We start from the raw sequence: 17,743 nt of genomic DNA, 5'->3' as shown, positions 1-17,743 counted from the left end.
AGGGGGGTCCTGCTGGTCAGCACAGCCCTGCCAGCTCCTTCTGACCATCACAGGGGTTTCTGCTGGTCAGCTAAGCCCTCCCAGCTCCTGGAACTCCCTCTAGCCCCTTCTGCTGGTCAGCACAGCCCTGCCACCTCCTGGAACTCCCTGCAACCTGTTCTGATCATCACAGGGGGGGTCCTGCTGGTCAGCACAGGCCTACCAGCTCCTGGCATTCCCTCCAACCCCTTCTGCTGGTCGTGCTGGTTTGTTCCCAAAGCAGCAAGCTGGAAAGGGCCTGGACAGCTCCTGGTCCATTTCCCATTGATCTCTGACTCTGGATTCCTTCCCTCTTAAGCACCAATCAGCCTCTAAAAGCCACCATCACCTCTGGTACTCTCAGCCATCCCCATCCACGTGCTTCCCCTTTCAGATGGAGGCTGAGCCCCATCACAAGTCCCAGCAATGCTGTTCTGCAAGAGCCATTGGCCATTATCAAAGTGAAAGATAAGATGGCTCCAGCTCTCTTGGTTTGCTGGGTTGACTGGTATAAAAAATAATTTTAAAATAGCACCATAGCCTCAAAGCCACTGACTCAGCTCCTTCTGGTGCCACCTTCCATCAAAGATTTCTGGAGTCACAAAACAAAAATTCCCTGGGTTTTTCACAGCTTTCAGAAGCTCGGGTTCCAGGTACACACAACATGAATGTGTGTCTGTAGATGATGTCCCATCACTCCCCACACCAGTATCAACCAGTATGATGTGGACATGCTGTTACACCTCTGTCTCCTGAGGGACTTCAGCCACTGCCTTTAACCACAATTTGCTCTGCTCAAACTGTAATTAATGCTGCTATTTAGGCAGAGCAGATCTATGGCAGAGCCTTGTTAACCCCATGGCAGGGGTCCCACAAGGCACAGAGAAGCCTCCCAGGTGTCCCCCACAGCCTGGGGACATGTCCTGTGGGGGCTGGAGGGGCAGCAGCTCTTACCTGGGGATCAAAATTGACCCTGATCAGTTTGCTCTGTGCCTCTCGCCGGATGAGAGGCTGGGCCAGGTTGTACTGGGATTTCTCTGACACTGTCTGGGACCAGTCCAAATACAGCTTCTCCTGATACCTGCCAGAAAAGAGAAACTTGCACCACACAGTTATCAAGACCAGAGAGTGCAGCTGTAACTGAGGGGAAGCCAACTCCACTCTGAGGACTGAAGAAAGTGAAGGAATCTTCAAAACCCACCCATGCCACCTCAACAACAAGGCAAACACCCAAAAGAGCAGTGGCAGCATCAAGTCAGGAGGGCAAAGCTCTCTCAGGTACCAGTTTGTCATGGTTTGACACTGACACAATGCCACTGCTCCCATGAAAATACATTCTCTCTGGTGTCTGCTGTGAGATGTGACCAGGAATAAGCAAAGCAGGCCCCCACTTAGAAATAAAGAAGAGAAAACTTTATTAACTAAACTACAACTATATGTAAAAAGAAACACACAGGAAAAACGAAAACCTTCCAAAAACATTTCCTCCTCCTCCCACCAAATTTCTAATGCATCTATCTTTCAGATCACTAACTCTCGGTCCATCACCACCCTGACCCAAAAAACTCACTTCCTCTCAAACCATGACACAGTTTTAGCATAGAATTCAGATTTGGAGATGGACTTTCCAAAGCATTTAGCCTGATGTGATATATCAGCAGCTGAGGGTTTCCAAGGTCTGAGCAGGGCAGATTCCTGAAGCCCCAGGGATGCTGGAGTGGCTGAAGCTGAGCTCACTTGGCTAGGTGAGGCCATGGCACCCCTGGCATGGGAGCACAGAGGGCAGAGGAGGGCTCCTGGCATCTCACAGGGCATGGACAGCCCCTCGCCAGTGACAAAGTCTGCTCTGAATGACCTTGTCACCTGAGCACCCAGGACACAGCACCTCGAGGTGCTCACCCCACACCCCCTGTGGGGCTGCTCCTCTCTGGAAGGCTCTGCTGAACCCCCCAGCCTTGCTCTGGTGATGGGAACAGGGTTCCCTCCACCTGCCCTGCAGCACCCAGGGTGGGCTCTGCTCATCCCAGCTCCCTCCAGTGTGCATGGGGAGCAGGGCCTGCAGGGATCCAGGTCATAGACATTTTTTATGAAAAATCCTTTCCTTAGGATTTTTTCCTCCTGAAAAGCTGAGAGGCCTCAGGAACAAAATGTAAACAATGATTATCTGCTGCTGTGGAATGCAACAGGTGCATCTGTGATTGGTCTCATGTGGTTGTTTCTAATTAATGGCCAATCACAGTCAGCTGCCTCGGACAGACAGTCTGAGTCACAAGCCTTTCTTATCATTCATTCTTTTTCTATTCTTAGCTAGCCTTCTGATGAAATCTTTTCTTCCATTCTTTTAGTATAGTTTTAATATAATATTTATCATAAAATAATAAATCAGCCTTCTGAAACATGGAGTCAGATCCTCCTCTCTTCCCTCATCCTCGGACCCCTGTGAACACTGTCACAGTGGGAAGGGGTTTCTCTCAAGGGACAGCCCAGAGAAACCAGGTGGAACATCAAACACTGAGATCCAAGTCCTGGACAGTCACCCCCAGGTCCAGCTGTGGAATATCCACGTTACAGCCACTGCAAACACAGCCAGGGAGAGAACAAAGACTTCTCCCAGCCCAGGTTTTTCCACCAGGGCAGCTCCTCCACCCCAAAGCAGCTCCTTCTGAAGCTCCTGCTGGGCTGCAGAGCCCCTGTTCCCCCTGCAGGAATCTCACTTGAAGCCATCCCAGCAAACCTGAGGCACCCAGTGCCAGCTCCTTCCTCCTCTCTAGGCAGGGAATTCCCTTGGGCTTAGAGAGGGACATTGCCAAGCCCTGGGCTGCCAAATGTTCTGGCAGGTGGCTCAGGGGAGGGGAAGCTTTCCTGAGCCCCCTGTACCTGTCGAGCAGCTGGATCATCTCTTCATATTTCTGCATCACCAATCTTCCACGGGCAGAGTCCAAGCTCCTGGCAGCACAACAGACAGGAGTTCATCACCTTCAGTCCTGGGGGCTGGAATCTGCATTTCCCCTTTCCCATGGTCCCCCACAGCCTGCAGGCACAGTCTGCCTGGATTTCACCCCAAATCCTCTCCTGTCCGAGGCTGCCCAGCCCCCTGGGCTCTCTCTCAGGTGTTTCCCTGCTGTAAAATGGGGAGAAGCAGCTAAGATGGGAGAAGGAGCCAGGGCTGCTGGAAAAATCACTGTAATGTTACCAAACATCACTTTTGAACATTTTGCCCTTGGCAGTTTTCTGTCACAGTTGTGCTCAACTAAATGCAGGTCACAGCTGTGAAAATGGCTGTTTATATAATGTATAAAATGTATTTCTATATAATGTATAGAAAAAATACAAAATATATGCAATAACATACTATATAGTTAATATATATAATATAAATCTATATATAAACATATCTTCACTTTTCCTTTTCAATCCTTTCTCCCCTTCAAGTTGCACATGGGAAAGAGCTTCATACCTCCCTGCTGAAGGACTTGTCTTGTAACTGCTCTACACAGAGGGGTAAAATCAATGCTAAATGCAGCAGGGACCATGAGAATTCCAGCCCTGTTTGTTTTCTTGATCTTGGGTGATTGTTCCTTTGCTTAATTCTGAGAAAGTTATCACCAAAGAGCTGGGCTGCTCCCAACTGGGTCCTGGAGGAATTACAGTGGGAAAGGTTGCAATATCTATTTTAATTACAACCTAGGGCTCTGTTAAAAGCTGAGGAGCTTATCTACTGTCCCACAGTGCCTCTCAATCACTTAATAACCAACCCAATTTAAAAACTTCCTCAAAAAACCAAGATGGCAGGGAAGTGAATGGCTCCAGGGCACCTCTTCACTTCTCACCTCCTCACTAAGGACTGCTTCAGCTGCAGCCATTTGTAGGGGGATAGAATACAAGTAAATAAAGGAAGTATAGCAAGTAATCTTACCCCCTAAAGAGTTGCAGCTGGGTTAATTAGCAAAGATTAGGAGCAGGCCTGATTTAACAGGCCACAGCTGTAGCCAATAAGGAGAGTGTGACAAAAGAGTGGATTGGTTGGTTGAGGGGGAACTGGAGTCAGTTGGCTGCTGTGAGGGCAAGGAAGAGTCAGTGCCTAGAGGAGATGCCTACAGGAAACATCAAGGAGGTACAAAACTGGCAATATGGAACCTTTGCAATGTAATGACAATAGAACTCTTGCACTATAATGACAACAGCCATTGGATAGCATTCAACACAGAGAGAACCCCCAGAGAGAGGTTTCCAGATGGTCCTAGCCCATCCGGAGCAGACACTCACAGCCCTGGGACGTGCCTGAGGTGCTCCAAGGGTCCCTGGATCCGCGCGCGCAGCTCCCGCGCCCAGCCCAGCGCTCCGGCCACGGGAGGGGCGTTCTTGTGCAGGGGGGGGAACCCTGCAGGGCACAGGGAACAGATTCCATCAGCCCTGCAAGCTCACAGCACCCACAGAGCTGCCCTGGGCTCCAGGCTCCCTCCCTGAAATCCAGCCTCTGTTACTCCATTGAGGTCTGCTGTCACAGACGTCTTTTATGAAAAAATTCTTTCCTCAGGATTTTTCCTCCTGAGAAGCTGAGAGGCCTCAGGAACAAAATGTAAACATTGATTATCTGCTGCTGTGGAATGCAGCAGGTGGGTCTTTGATTGGCCCATGTTGGATGTTTCTAATTAATGGCCAGTCACAGTCAGCTGGCTCTGACAGAGAGCCTGAGCCACAAACCTTTGTTATCATTCTTTCCTATTCTATTCTTAGCCAGCCTTCTGATGAAAAGCTTTCTTCTATTCTTTTAGTATAGTTTTAATGTCATATATATCATAAAATAATAAATCAGCCTTCTGAAACATGGAGTCAGATCCTCATCTCTTCCCTCATCCTCAGACCCCTGTGAACACTGTCACACTCTGTGACCTACAAACCCCCCTGTGGATTTGCAATAAGGGATCAGAGGAGAAGCCTGGCACATCTTGGAACCAGACTGGGGGGAATTCTCTCCTTCCCAGGGACACTGAGAAAGGGATTTCTGGCTGGGAGCTGGCTTTGACCATCCCATCTCAGAGCCACAGAAGAGAGCTCCCCAAAGCCACAGCAAATGCTGGACTTGCCCTCCATGAATCTCCCCATTCCCCTTGTTAACCTGAACTGGTTCCATCAGTGCTGCCTCTCCTGCAACTTCTCTGCTTCCAGAACAGTCTTCCTGACACGAATTTACCTATTCCCTTCTGTGCCAGCATTCCCAGGAAATAACAAACCTGGGAAAGGCTGATCAAACCCCAAATTCCAACCTCCCCCTTGCATTTCCAGCATTACCCACACTTCACACATGTACATTTCAAACAAGGACATTGGCATTGCTTTAATGCCACCAACAGGGCATTCCCAGGCACTTCCCACCAGGAAAGCTGAAATCCTTTGCAATTTGGGACGTTCTGGTGTCCTTAACAAAAGCAAATTATTTCCCCCCATCTAAATGAGCCTAAATGCAGTTTCCTGTAAAATCCATTTTCCTCCTGACACGGCACCCACCGAGCTGCAGCCCTGCCTGGGTGTGCCTGCTGTAGGTGAGCCTGGCCTGGTCCAGGGCAGAGCTGAACATGCTGAGCAGGACAGGGACCTTGTCAGCAGCAACTGCAGCAACCCCAGGGCGCTCCAGAAGGTTCCAGAACATGGCCAGCAGCTGTGCAGGGAAGGAGGAGGGAAAGAATGGGAAAGATCAAACTCCTGCATAAAGTCCCATTGGGATTTTCCTCACTGATTCAGCTCCTCAGTAACTCTGAGGTCTGCCCTGATGGACATTTGTCAAAGGGTACGTTTTTCCCCTGCTTTCCCAAGTAGTTCCTGCCTTTCATGGAGTCATTAAGGTTTGAAAAGAAGTCCAAGATCACCTTTGACTGATCCCACCACTAAACCATATCACAAAGGATGTCTTTGTTACAGAAATGCTCAGGCCTGTTCCATGGGTGAACCATATTCCAATTGTAATTCTTCAAAATTTTCTAGTTAAAAAAACCCCAAAACAACTTAAAGATAAATGCTATCACTTACCACTTTCTATAGTAATTTTTACAATTATTCTGATTTTTTTTTTTCAGAAAATACCATTTACTTTCTCTGCAGGATAGATTCACTGGTAAACAAAGCCCCTTCATTTCTAGAAAACCTCAATTTTCAGGGTTGAAATTAATCCATGTATTAACAAATTGATATTAACCATGTTCACCTGGTTTTAACAACAGTTTTCACCAGGAAATCAGAGAATCACAGAATGGTTTGGGTTGGAAGGTACCTTAAAGGCCAGTTCATTCCACCCTGCCATGGGCAGGGACACCTCCACTAGACCAGGGTGCTCCAAGCCCTGTCCAACCTGGCCTTGGAACTCAGAGCAGCCTTTCCTCCAGCTCCCAGGCCAACCAGTGCCACTCCTGCCATCCAAAACGCTGATGTGAATAATTTCTCTGGCTGCTCTTCCCCCAACTGAGCAAACTCTGCTGTTTGTGTCAAGAGATGAGGAGCAGGGACACCCCCAGCTCCAGGGCTCATGATGGACCCACAGGGCCGAGCATACCTGCCCAAGCCCAACCCGATCCAACCCAGTGTCACTGTCCCAAATCCATCCCAATGTCACTGTCCCCAAGTCTGACCCAACGTCACCGCCCCCAGTCCATCCAATGTCACTGCCCCCAATTCAACCCAGTGTCACTGCCCCCTTGTCCATCCCAATGTCACCACCCCCAATCCATCCCAATGTCACTGTCCCAAAGTTTAACCCAAAATGTCACCGTCCCCAAGTCCAACCCAATGTCACTGTCCCCTTGTCCATCCCACGGGCACAGCCTCCAGCTGCAGCCCTGTCTGGGCTCTCAGTGGGGCTCCCGGGGAGGGAGGGGAGGCACAGACAGACAGACAGACCTTGAAGATGTGCTCCATGCCCGGGGCGTCGCTGAAGGCCTGGCTGAACACGGTGCCCAGCCGCCGGTCAATGTCCTGCACCTTCTGCTGGAATTCCAGGGCATCCTGCTCAAACTCCTGTGGGAAGGGCAGCAGCAGGTCCTGGGCTGGGAGAGGGCACTGGGGACGTGTCTGCCACCCCCCTGCCCAGAGCTGTTTGCTCTCCTTATTCACCAGGAACAGATTCGGTATATTTGTAGTTTAGAGCCAGAAATGCTTCCAGAATCAACTGTGCTGTGCAGCAGCAAGAGACACTTGCATTTGGCTCCTGCCTAACAGGTCCAGAGGTAATTGAGTCTCTTAACAGCTGCTGTCCAAGTGAAGATGAAAAGCAGCATCTTTCATGGCTTTTAAAATGGGATTGTGTGTTTGTGGGGAGAAACAATCTGAAGTAAAACACACTCTTGTAAAGCAGAGCAAAGAATGAATGTATGTATAAGCTGAATGGATGTATAGTCTTATTCACCAGGAATTTAAACACTCCTCCACAGTCAAGGACACTTCTATCCCATCCCATGGCTGAGCTCAAGGTCCCCCAGGATGGACCCACAGTCCAACAAGTCCTAAATTCTGCTGGAGGCAAGACAGGAGGTATCTCCACACTCTATTACCCTGAACTGGCCTGAATACCATGCCACCACCCCAAACACCCACAGAAGCTCCAACTCACTGAAACAGCAAGGTATGCTGGACTTCAGCTGTGCCAGGGGAGCTTTAGGTTGGACATCAGGAAAAAATTCCTCACTGGAAGAGAGATTGGGCACTGGAATCATCTACCCAGGGAGGTGGGGAAGTCACTGACATGTTAAAAACAGGCTGGATGTGGCACTCAGGGCCATGGTTTAGTTGATGAGGCGTGTTGGGGCACAGTTTGGACTTGATGCCCTCAAAGGCCTGTTCCAGCCTGGCTCATGGTGTGATTCTGAGATGTGAAGCTGCCAGAACTGCCAAGTGCCTGCAGAAAAGGCCAGCAGCTCCCTGTCCCCTGCAGGGACAGATCAGAGCCCCACAAAGGGAGAAAGGAGCTGGAAGGAGGAGCCAGGCTCTGCTGCAGAGGGAGCTGTTCCCTGGAGAGGAGGATGAGCTGCTGCCATCCCCACAGGGGCCCCACCTACCACGTTGGCCAGCTCCAGGCAGTCGTAGGCTCGCTCTGAGAACACCTGGTAGCACTCCTGGAACTCCTCGTGCATGGCCAGCACCTGCTGGCCCAGGGCCTTCCCTCTCATGCCCCCAAACTCAATCTTCTCCAGCTGGGCCAGGTCCAGGGCTGTGCTCAGGAGGCCCTGCAGAGCCAGAGGAGGCACACACAGCTTCAGCCACAAGCAGATGACAAGTCAGCACAGCACAGAGCCATGGTTGCCCCTGGGCCATCCTCAGGATTGAATCAGGATGATCTTTCAGGTCCCTTCCAACCCAAACCACCCTGTGATTCTACAACTGGGTGGTTTTAAAACAGATGCCATCCACTCTGCTTTTCAACACAGTTCCTGAAGGAAGGAGCAGAGTTACACAGTGTGGCTAAACCAGTAAAACCATGTGTTCCAGGGCAGGGAATGAGAGAAGGAGAAAAGCAACCCAGACCTTGCCTTGCATAGGCACAAGCAGCCAGTGCAGTGCCCACCTGACTACCCACCTGGGAACAGCTCATCCATAATCAGAGATTGTTGATAGTAAAAGATTTTAAAACCACAGAAATTTCAGGGAGTTAGAAATAAATTTAGGCTTATAGGCCCTGGGAAAATGTTAAAGGTAGGCCCTGGGAGATGTTAGGCCTTGCATTTGCTGGATCATGTGAAATTGCACCTGTGTAGTCAGTATATGATAAATTAGACAATAATTATATCTAATCACATCTCACAGTTATATAAAGAAACTATATTAGGGGTTTGAGGGGATCACAAGAAATCCATGCTTGGATGAAATCAATGTATACAATAGAACAATGTCAGTTTAATAATTAATATGTAAGTTATGTAATGATAGAATATAAAACACGTTCAGTCTGAAACCATATCAGGTCAGATTTGGGTCTGTGTTCTCTGACACGCAGAGCTCTTCAATAAAGCACCTGCATATAATAATTTTGTGATTATATGTTCCTGAACACCAGCAGTGTGCCCAGCAGCTGCAGTGAGCTGGTACCCACAGGAGAGCTCACAGGTGAGCACAGTGTTTGTGTGACAGCTACACACTGTGTAACAGGCACTCACAAAGCCTCAGCCATGCTGGGCAATGATGGCACTCACAACACCCCCTGTCCCTGCCCTGCCTCACAACCACAGCAAACAGGGACACCCCACAGCTGGGCACACACTGGGATGGGAAGGGATGCCCTGGTGAGGGATCTGGAATGTGTCCCTGCTCCTCCTGAGGCCCCCTGTCCAAGTCAGGAGATGCTCCAGGGTGTCTCTGAATGCTCCAGGAAACCTTAGAGCTTGTCCTGGTTTATTCCCAGCCATGCAAACCACAGCCCCATGACCCCCATCCCCTTGTCCCAACAGGAGCACCAGTCCCAGAGGGCCCTGGGAGCACTGACACAGCCACCACAAGCACACAGCAGCAAACCTGACACAGGCACTGACCAGGACCTGGGCAAACAAGTCCTGGCCTTGATGTCAGGGGGACCAGAGGGCACAGAGTGATCCCCTGGCACCAGGGAGGGAAGGTGCCAGCCAGGCAGCTCATGGCTGCAGGACCTCTCACCTTCACCATGTCCAGCCTCTGCAGGAAGCTGTCCAGCCTTGCAAACACCAGCCTGGAGGGGAAGTCCCAGCTCCTCACTTGCTGGCCTGGCTCATAGTACACCTGCAGGTTTGCCCTCCTCTCCTCCAGCGCCCCTTTGAAGGCACTCAGGATGTCAAACACTGTTTGCACCTTGCCCAGGCTCTCCTCCACCTCTCCTTTCAGCAGATCTTCTGGGGACAGGTACAGCACAGCCTGGAAGAACCAAAACACACCAGAGATGCCCCTTTGCTGCCACAGCAAACTGAACAGCTCTGACCCTTCCTCTCAGTCAGAATCCCTTTGGAAGGAAGCACAGGGGAAAGGAAGAGAGAATTCCTGTAGGAGTGAGGGGGGTGGGATGGTCAGGATGGATGGAGACCAGAGATCTCTGAAGCCAGGGCTTGGAACTTGGGGTTTATTGCAAAGGGCCAAGTGCAGGGCCCTGCTGGGAGCTGCCAGCCACAGCTCAGACAAGGAAAGAGAAGAAAAGAGGGAAGGCAAGAGTGTGGTAAAGAGAAAGAGAGAGAGGGGAAAAGAGGATGAGAGTGAGAGGGGAAGTAAAAGAGAGCAAAGTTCCCGTTCCAATACCATAAATCTTCTTCTGTGCTGAATATTCTAATTCTCACTAACCAATCTAGTACAATATACAAATCCTATAGCATTTACACACACCCTATAAGAATCATAACATCACCATATTATGTTACATTTTAAACCCTAAAAACTCCTCTTTGGGCCCCTTCTGCCAAGCTGTAGGGTCTGCCTGCAAGCAGAGGGTGTTATTTCATTTGTCACTATGATATTTTCAGAAAAATCTTTTTGCTAAGATTTTTCTTCTGAGAAGCTGGGAAGCCTCAGAGGAAAAGAAAAACAAGAATTATCTGCTGCTGTGGAATGCAACAGGCACATCTTTGATTAGTCTCATGTTGTTTCTAATTAATAGCTAATCAGAGTCAGCAGGCTCAGACCCTCTGAGAGTTATGAGCTTTTGTTATCATTCCTTTCTATTCTTTGCTAGCTTTCTGATAAAATTTTTTCTTCTATTCTCTTAGTATTGCTTTACTATACCATTTTCTTTTAGTATCATATAAATAATAAAATAATAAATCAGCCTTCTAAAACATAGAATCAAGATTTTCATCTCTTCCCTTGTCCTAGGACAAACACCACCACATTGCATCAAAAGGGGATTACCTTCAGCCAGCCACACCATTGTTTCCCAATTGTTCAGTAACTGAGGGATCTCAAAGCTTGCTTTCCTTTCAATCTCACTTATAGTCTCCATATTCTCCAAACCTTTTGCCAGGCAGTCATACTTATAAGACTTTCCTGTTTCATCTTCCCTAAACCCCTCCCTGTCAAGCCCAGGTGCCACAGGCACACCTCACCTGCTGGATGAGGAGGTTGCAGATCTCCTGGAGCAGCACCACCAGCCTCAGGGGCACGCTGTAGTGCTGGCAGCTGGCCCAGATCCAGCACACCACGTGCAGCAGGGGCACCAGGAGAGGCTTCACCTTGCTGAACTCAGCAGCCTCCAAGCGCTCCAGGGGCTGCTGCAGGGCTGTCAGGTGCAGGTCGATGTCCTGAGCTTCCCTCAGAGCTGGGGGAGGAAGGGCAGAAGGGGTGAGAAGGGCTGGGGGGGTGTATATATATACACAAACATATATATTTCTATATGCATATATACAAACATTTATATTTATATACACACATATATACACAAACATATATATTTTATATATACACATATATGTATATAAATATGTGAATATATATGTATATATGTGTGCATATATATGTGTATATATAAATATATAAATATGTTTGTATATATATGTGTGTATATATAAATATATGTTTGTATATATAAAAATATCTATGTTTGTATACATATATATAAATACATATGCTTGTGTATAGATATATATTTGTATAGATACATATATATACACACATATATACATATATATATATACATACATACATATATATGTGTATATATATATACATACATATATACATATATACATATATACACACACACTATATATATACACACATATATATACACACAGTGTCCCAACACTGCGCGAGCTGGGAACACAAAGGGGAGCACACAGTCCTGGTGAGGAACTGAGTGGTGCTGGCACAAAGAGCTGTGTTGCTGCACACTGAAGAACTACTCCAGAATTAATAATTAATTCATTTTTATGAAATTGATGAGTTTTAATAAAATCAGGATGTCATCATGCAACTAAACCTGTGGACTAACATGAAGAGAATCATCATCATCATCATCTAATCATAGAACTATGGAATGGTTTCGGCTGGAAGGGACCTTGAAGCACATCCTGTTACACCTTCCACTGTCCCAGGTGCTCCCAGCCCTGTCCAGCCTGGCCTTGGGCACTGCCAGGGATCCAGGGGCAGCCACAGCTGCTCTGGGCACCTGTGCCAGGGCCTGCCCACCCTGCCAGGGTAGGATTTCTTCCTAATGGCAGGATTTCTTCCTAATTTCTTCCTTGCACCTAATCTAACCTCTGACACCATGAAGCCATTTGCCTTTGTCCTGTCACTTCCAACCCTTGTAAAAAGCCACCTCCAGCTCTCTTGGAGCCCCTTTAGGCACTGGAAGGGCAGAATAAGATCACTCCAGAGACTTCTCTTCTCTGGACTGAGCAACCCCAATCACCTCAGCCTTTTCAGAAGCACAGGTGCAAATAACCCCAAAGCTCAAGACTAAGAAGGAGAAACTCTCCCTTATCAGCATCTCCCTCCCACAAAGCCACCCTGTCCCCCAGCAGGGAGGGCATAGCGCCCTGGCACCCCAGGCTATGGCAGAGGACAGAAATCAGCACCTGGCAGAGCTGCCCCAGGCTCTCACCTGCCTCCACATCCCCGAGCATGCTTTGGAAGGCGGGCACGTAGATGCTCTGCACTCTCTCCAGCACCTCCAGCATGTTGCTGACCCTCCTGGACGTCAGCTGTCTGTGAATGCCCTCCAGGTCAGCACACCTGCAGCACAGGACACGTCACCAGCCCGGCTGGGGCAGCCCCAGCTGCGCCCCAAAGCCCCAGCTCAGGATTTTCTGCAGTTACACAGGGGCACAGACTGTGTACAACTGGGAAGTGAGAGGTACAGCAGGGTTTGGAACTGAGATCTCCAAGTAGTGAGAGTCCTGAACTTATTTTTATGTGGGGAAAAAAAACCCTTTGAAGAATAAGAAATCTAGAGGGAGGGGTCATGTTTGTTTTAGATTTCGGGGTTTTTTGGAGGACACACAAGAAGTTTTCCAAGCAGTTTTCCTGAAGCCCCCACACCTCTGGAAAGCAGAAGATGTACCTGCATGAGCAAAGAGCTCCAGCACAGGAAAGTAGAGAGGATGTAAGAAGAACAAGGCTGTGGCTGGAGAGACAGAAGTGGTGAAATCCTGCAGCCACTGGGAGGCTTTTCTGCACAGGCTGCAGTGCAAACAGATCTCACCCAGAAAGGAAACATCCCTCACTTTAGGAAACATTTAGTTTTAGAGCTTAAGAGCCTATGTTTTAGTCTGAACTGAGCTGGCAGGGGATGGGGCCAGCCCTGGAGGACAGAGCTGGTGCCAGGCTCAGGTGAGGGCAGTGCCAGAAGGAGCCAGGTGCTGTTCCTGCAGCCACGGCTGACAGCTCTGCACGGGCACGGCTCTGTCTGCAGCCATCCTGAGCCAGCACAGCACAAAGGGCAGCTGAAATTCCACTCCCTGGCTCATCTGACCCCCCTGTGGCACCCCCAGCTGACAGCATGGAGAGTGCCCAGTGATGGAAACACCATTGTGCCATTCACATTCTCTGAACAGAGAGACATAATTCTCTCTGTCAGGGTTTTTTCTTAGAGAAGCACAGAGAGAGGAAGAGAAAAACAATTCTTATCTCTACTTGCTGCTCCTGCTGTTTTGCACACGTGGAATGTGTTCAGAAGATTGTTTATCTGAAGTGATTTGTCAATTAGATTCTGCTGGAGATTGTTTTGTTTCCTTGGCCAGTTGGCTCAAAGCTGTGTCCTGGCTGTCTGCAGACAACCAAACACATTTCCAACTAAATTCCCTGAACTGTGGCTGGACCAAGCCAAACTGAGCCAACTGCCCAGCCACCCTCACACTCAGAGATCACCATGATTTTAGCAATATTTTTGGGTTCAGGACTCGACATGACCTGGAGCAGCTGCTCCTGGCTCAGAGCAGCAGCACCCCCTGCACCCAAAGCAGCACCAGCAGCATCCCCTATACCCAAAGCAGCACCAGCAGCATCCCCAGCACCAGCAGCATCCCCAGCACCTGCTCCTCCAGAACTGCAGCTCCACCTTCGGGGTGGGGTTGGTGCCTTGCAGGAGGGGCTCTGAGGACTCTTTCCTCAGCACTCTCTGGATCTGCTGGCTCCACTCGATGATGGCTGACTCGGTGGCATGCACAAGGGATTTATTGATCAGCTCCAAGCTGCAGGAAAGAGCATCAGGGTCATTTTCCACTCGTGCATGTGCGTTGCTGAGTTGGGTCCACCTCAATGGGCAGCTGGATTTTGCAGCTACAGCCCAGATTCATGTTTCAATACCACAAAACAATGAAGTTCACGAGGTAGAATATTTACAAGGGAAGTTAGAGACAGGATAAGGAGGGATGGTTTTAAACTGAAAGAGAGGAGGTTTAAATTAGATATGATGAAGGAATTTTTCCCTGGGAGGGTGAGGAGACAACAGCACAGGGTGCCCAGAGCAGCTGTGGCTGCCCCTGGATCCCTGGCAGTGCCCAAGGGCAGGTTGGGCAGGGCTTGGAGCAGCCTGACTGCAGAGTTTGGAGTTTTCCCTCAGTGATCCCAGCAGTTCATTGCTTCTCTGCATGCCCTCATCCCCTCCACCTCCTGAGCTTTTCCTGCTTCTATCATTGCACAGTCCCCAAAGACAGAGCAAAATACCCCTCCTTGGCAGCCTGACGAGCTGCACAGGACAGGGAGCAAGAAGAGCCCCCATGTCAGACAGGGAGGATCCACAAAAGGTGCAGCACATGCAGCAGCAGAGGAAAACCCAGTGGAGAGCAAGGGCTGGCACTCACAATTTCTCACTTTTAGGATCAGTGTTCTCAATTCCCTCTGAGGCAGCTGGAAGAGGCAGCAAGGTCTTGCCCTTCACCTGGCCAACAACCTTGAAGACAGTGTTTTTCAGGCTGTGCACGTGGTGGATGATGTCCTGTGACACCACTCGTGGCCAGCCCTGGTGGTTCCTCCGGTTCGTCAGGATGGGCACAATCACCTGCAACAGGAGCCATGGGAGAGCAGGGGGGAAGAGCTGAAGGAGGGCAGATTTAGGTTTGATTTAGGAAGAAATTGCTCCCTGTGAGGGTAGAGAGGCCATGGCACAGAGAAGCTGTGGCTGGCAGGGCCCAAGGCCAGGTTGGACAGGACTTGGAGCACCCTGGGACAGTGGAAGGTGTCCCTGCCATGGCAGGGGTGGTACTGGATGGGCTTTGAGGTCCTTTCCAACACAAAACATGCTGTGATTTGATGATTCTATGACAAAAAGCACTATGGGTGGACTGGCCACCAGGCTCTGAGGTCCTGGGCAAGCCTGGATGTAGCCATGATATTTTCTGAAATATCCTTTTGCTAGGATTTTTTCTCCTGGGAAGCTGAAAGGCCTCAGGAACAAAATATAAACAATGATTATCTGCTGCTGTGGAATGCAACAGGTGCATCTGGGATTGGTCTCATGTGGTTGTTTCTAAATAATGGCCAATCACAACCCAGTTGTATCAAACTCTGGTCAGACACAGGATTTTGTTATCATTTCATTCTTTTTCCTTTGCTTGCTAGCCTTCTGATGAAATCCTTCTTCTTTTAGTAAAGTTTTCATAATATATACATAATATATAATATATAATAATAATTTTATAATATATATTCAATAATATATATATAATAAAATAATAAATCAGCCTTCTGAAACATGGAGTCAGATCCTCACCTCTTCCCTCTTCCTGGGATGCCTGTGAACACCACCACACCTGCAGACCCTCACTGTCCCGAGCATCTCCCTGTAGGTGATGATGAACAGGCCAGGGGCTGTCCCTGCACAGCCAGCCCCATAAGCAGAGGGAAGGTCCTCTGGTACTTCCTGATCTACAGCAGAGCCACATTTTAGGTTATTTCCCAAACCTGCAGCCCCGCAAACATGGTTCCTGTCTTTACCAGTGGAGTTCAGCAGCTGGGGGCTCTGGGCTGGGCTTGCCTGGAGCTGAGCTGCCTCTGGCTCTCTTGTGCTGGGATAGCAGCAGCGCCTGTCACCTTCCCTGGGATCAGAGCCAGGTTACCCCGGTGATGAGCAGCCTTCCTGTGGCCAGACTTGGGGGAGGATAAAGATACAAAACCAGCTACAAACAGACACAGAATCTAAAAGGAACAACCAGGGTGCCACTCCAGAGGGCTGAAAGTTCTTTGCACCACAAGCAAAGAGGAGCAGCAGGAGCAACCACCATGTCCAGGGAGCCATGGGAAGGGAGAACAACTCCAGGGCACACAGAGCTCACCTTCTACATCTCCAGCTGTAATAGTAGCAGGCTTTGTCTCCATTACTCAAATCACACAGACTGCTGATGAGAGTAATGTCATAACCAGTCCCATCAGCTGCTTGTATTCTTTTGGATTGTTAAAATGACAACTGGGCCCCTGATGGAACCTCTTGAAGATCCCTTTGGGAAAACATTGGCCCACCTGAGGTAACAGGGCACTCAAATACAGGAGGCTCTTCTGAACAGCAGGAAAAGCCCTTTCCTGAGGGTGACCGAGGGCTGGCACGGGAGTGTCCATCTGCAGGGATACTGAAAAGCCACCTGGACATGGTCCTGGGCTCTGGGTGGCCTGGCTGGAGCAGGGCTTGGACCAGCTGTGTGTGAGATGTGCTACACAGCACAAACTATCCCAGAATCACAGAATGGTTTGGGTTGGGGGGGATGTTAAAGTTCACCCTCTGCCATGGGCAGGGACACCTTCTGCTTTCCCAGTTTGCTCCAAGCCTTGAAGTTGCACCCTGGCCTTGAAGATTTCAAGGATGGGACAAGCACAGCTTCTCTTCTAATTAACTCTAATAGTTTATAAAAACATTGGTCTTGTAAGCCAAAGATTGAAGACTAAATCCCTTCTTAGGAGTTACTCCACCATCCTATCTCATGAAGAAAGGATTCAAACCCTCATCTCCAACTCCCAAAGCTGGCATTTTTGACTAAACCACTTCCTGACCCTTCCACTGAACAGCCCGATTTATGCCCCGAGACAACACTCGCACAAGCTCCGTTCTCAGGAACCCATCCTACGACTGTGGAGGACCCTACCAGACACCCAGAGCCCACACAGCTCATGATTTAGGAGGTTCCATTGGGCTCTGCAGCCCCCAGCACCACTTTCCCCCCGCCTTACCTCCTCCACCAGCGCAGCGAAGTGCGGCAGGGGCTCGGCGGGCAGGTCCCCGCACAGCAGCTCCGCGGGGCCGGGCCCGGCTGCGGGCGGCCGCAGGAAGAACAGCGCTTTGGTGGCGCCGGGGGGCGGCGGGGGCGGCCCGGGGCACAGCCCCAGCTCCCCGCCCGGGCCCCGCCAGGCCAGCAGCGCCGCCGGCCCCGCCGCGCCCCGCACGAAACCGCGGAGCGCCGGCCCCGCCGCCCAGCGCCGGCAGCGCTCCGGGGGCAGCGCCAGCGCCCGCGCCGCGCACCGGGCCAGGCGCGCCTCCTCCGGGGCATCATCCCGGGCATCCTCCGGGGAGCCCTCCGGGGCATCATCCCGGGCATCCTCCGGGGAACCCTCCCCAGCTAACCCGGGATCCCCCTCGCTCTCCATCCCCCGGCTCCGCAGCGTTTTGTTTGCGAGCAGCCGCCGCCGTTGCCCGGGGGACTCCCAGGAGCCGCTGCCGTGCCCCGCCGGGATGCGGGGGCGGTGCCAGCGCTGCCGCCTCCCTCCGGCTGCTCCGGCCCGTTTCGCTCATCCCGGCAGCGCTGGGCAGCTCCGGGCAGCTCCAGAAGCAGTTTTCCAGCCCGGCTCGCTCCGCGGGAATTTT

At 50.3% G+C, this 17,743-nt stretch overlaps 1 protein-coding gene across 1 annotated transcript in view; it reads right to left on the bottom strand.

Moving 5' to 3' along the window:
- Positions 1-17,526, bottom strand: part of DNAH9 (dynein axonemal heavy chain 9) — a 149,601-nt gene extending 132,075 nt beyond the window's left edge. Inside the window, exons 1-13 of the mRNA XM_054278578.1 lie at positions 17,113-17,526; positions 14,757-14,953; positions 13,986-14,144; positions 12,557-12,687; positions 11,061-11,272; positions 9,652-9,885; positions 8,064-8,231; positions 6,910-7,026; positions 5,527-5,677; positions 4,296-4,399; positions 3,180-3,184; positions 2,896-2,961; positions 973-1,099 (exon numbers count right to left, since the gene is read on the bottom strand). Of these exons, the coding sequence (XP_054134553.1) occupies positions 973-1,099; positions 2,896-2,961; positions 3,180-3,184; positions 4,296-4,399; positions 5,527-5,677; positions 6,910-7,026; positions 8,064-8,231; positions 9,652-9,885; positions 11,061-11,272; positions 12,557-12,687; positions 13,986-14,144; positions 14,757-14,953; positions 17,113-17,526 (2,085 nt within the window). The remainder of the gene's footprint in view (positions 1-972; positions 1,100-2,895; positions 2,962-3,179; positions 3,185-4,295; positions 4,400-5,526; positions 5,678-6,909; positions 7,027-8,063; positions 8,232-9,651; positions 9,886-11,060; positions 11,273-12,556; positions 12,688-13,985; positions 14,145-14,756; positions 14,954-17,112) is intronic.
- Positions 17,527-17,743: the final 217 nt, after the last annotated feature.

This window comes from Melozone crissalis, unplaced genomic scaffold, assembly GCF_028551555.1.
Source record: "Melozone crissalis strain CALT ecotype California unplaced genomic scaffold, PUWL_Pcris_2 ptg000026l_1, whole genome shotgun sequence".
NCBI classification, from domain to species: domain Eukaryota; kingdom Metazoa; phylum Chordata; class Aves; order Passeriformes; family Passerellidae; genus Melozone; species Melozone crissalis.
The sequence above is the reverse complement of the archived record's forward strand: the minus strand, read 5'-3'. Positions and strand labels throughout refer to the sequence as shown.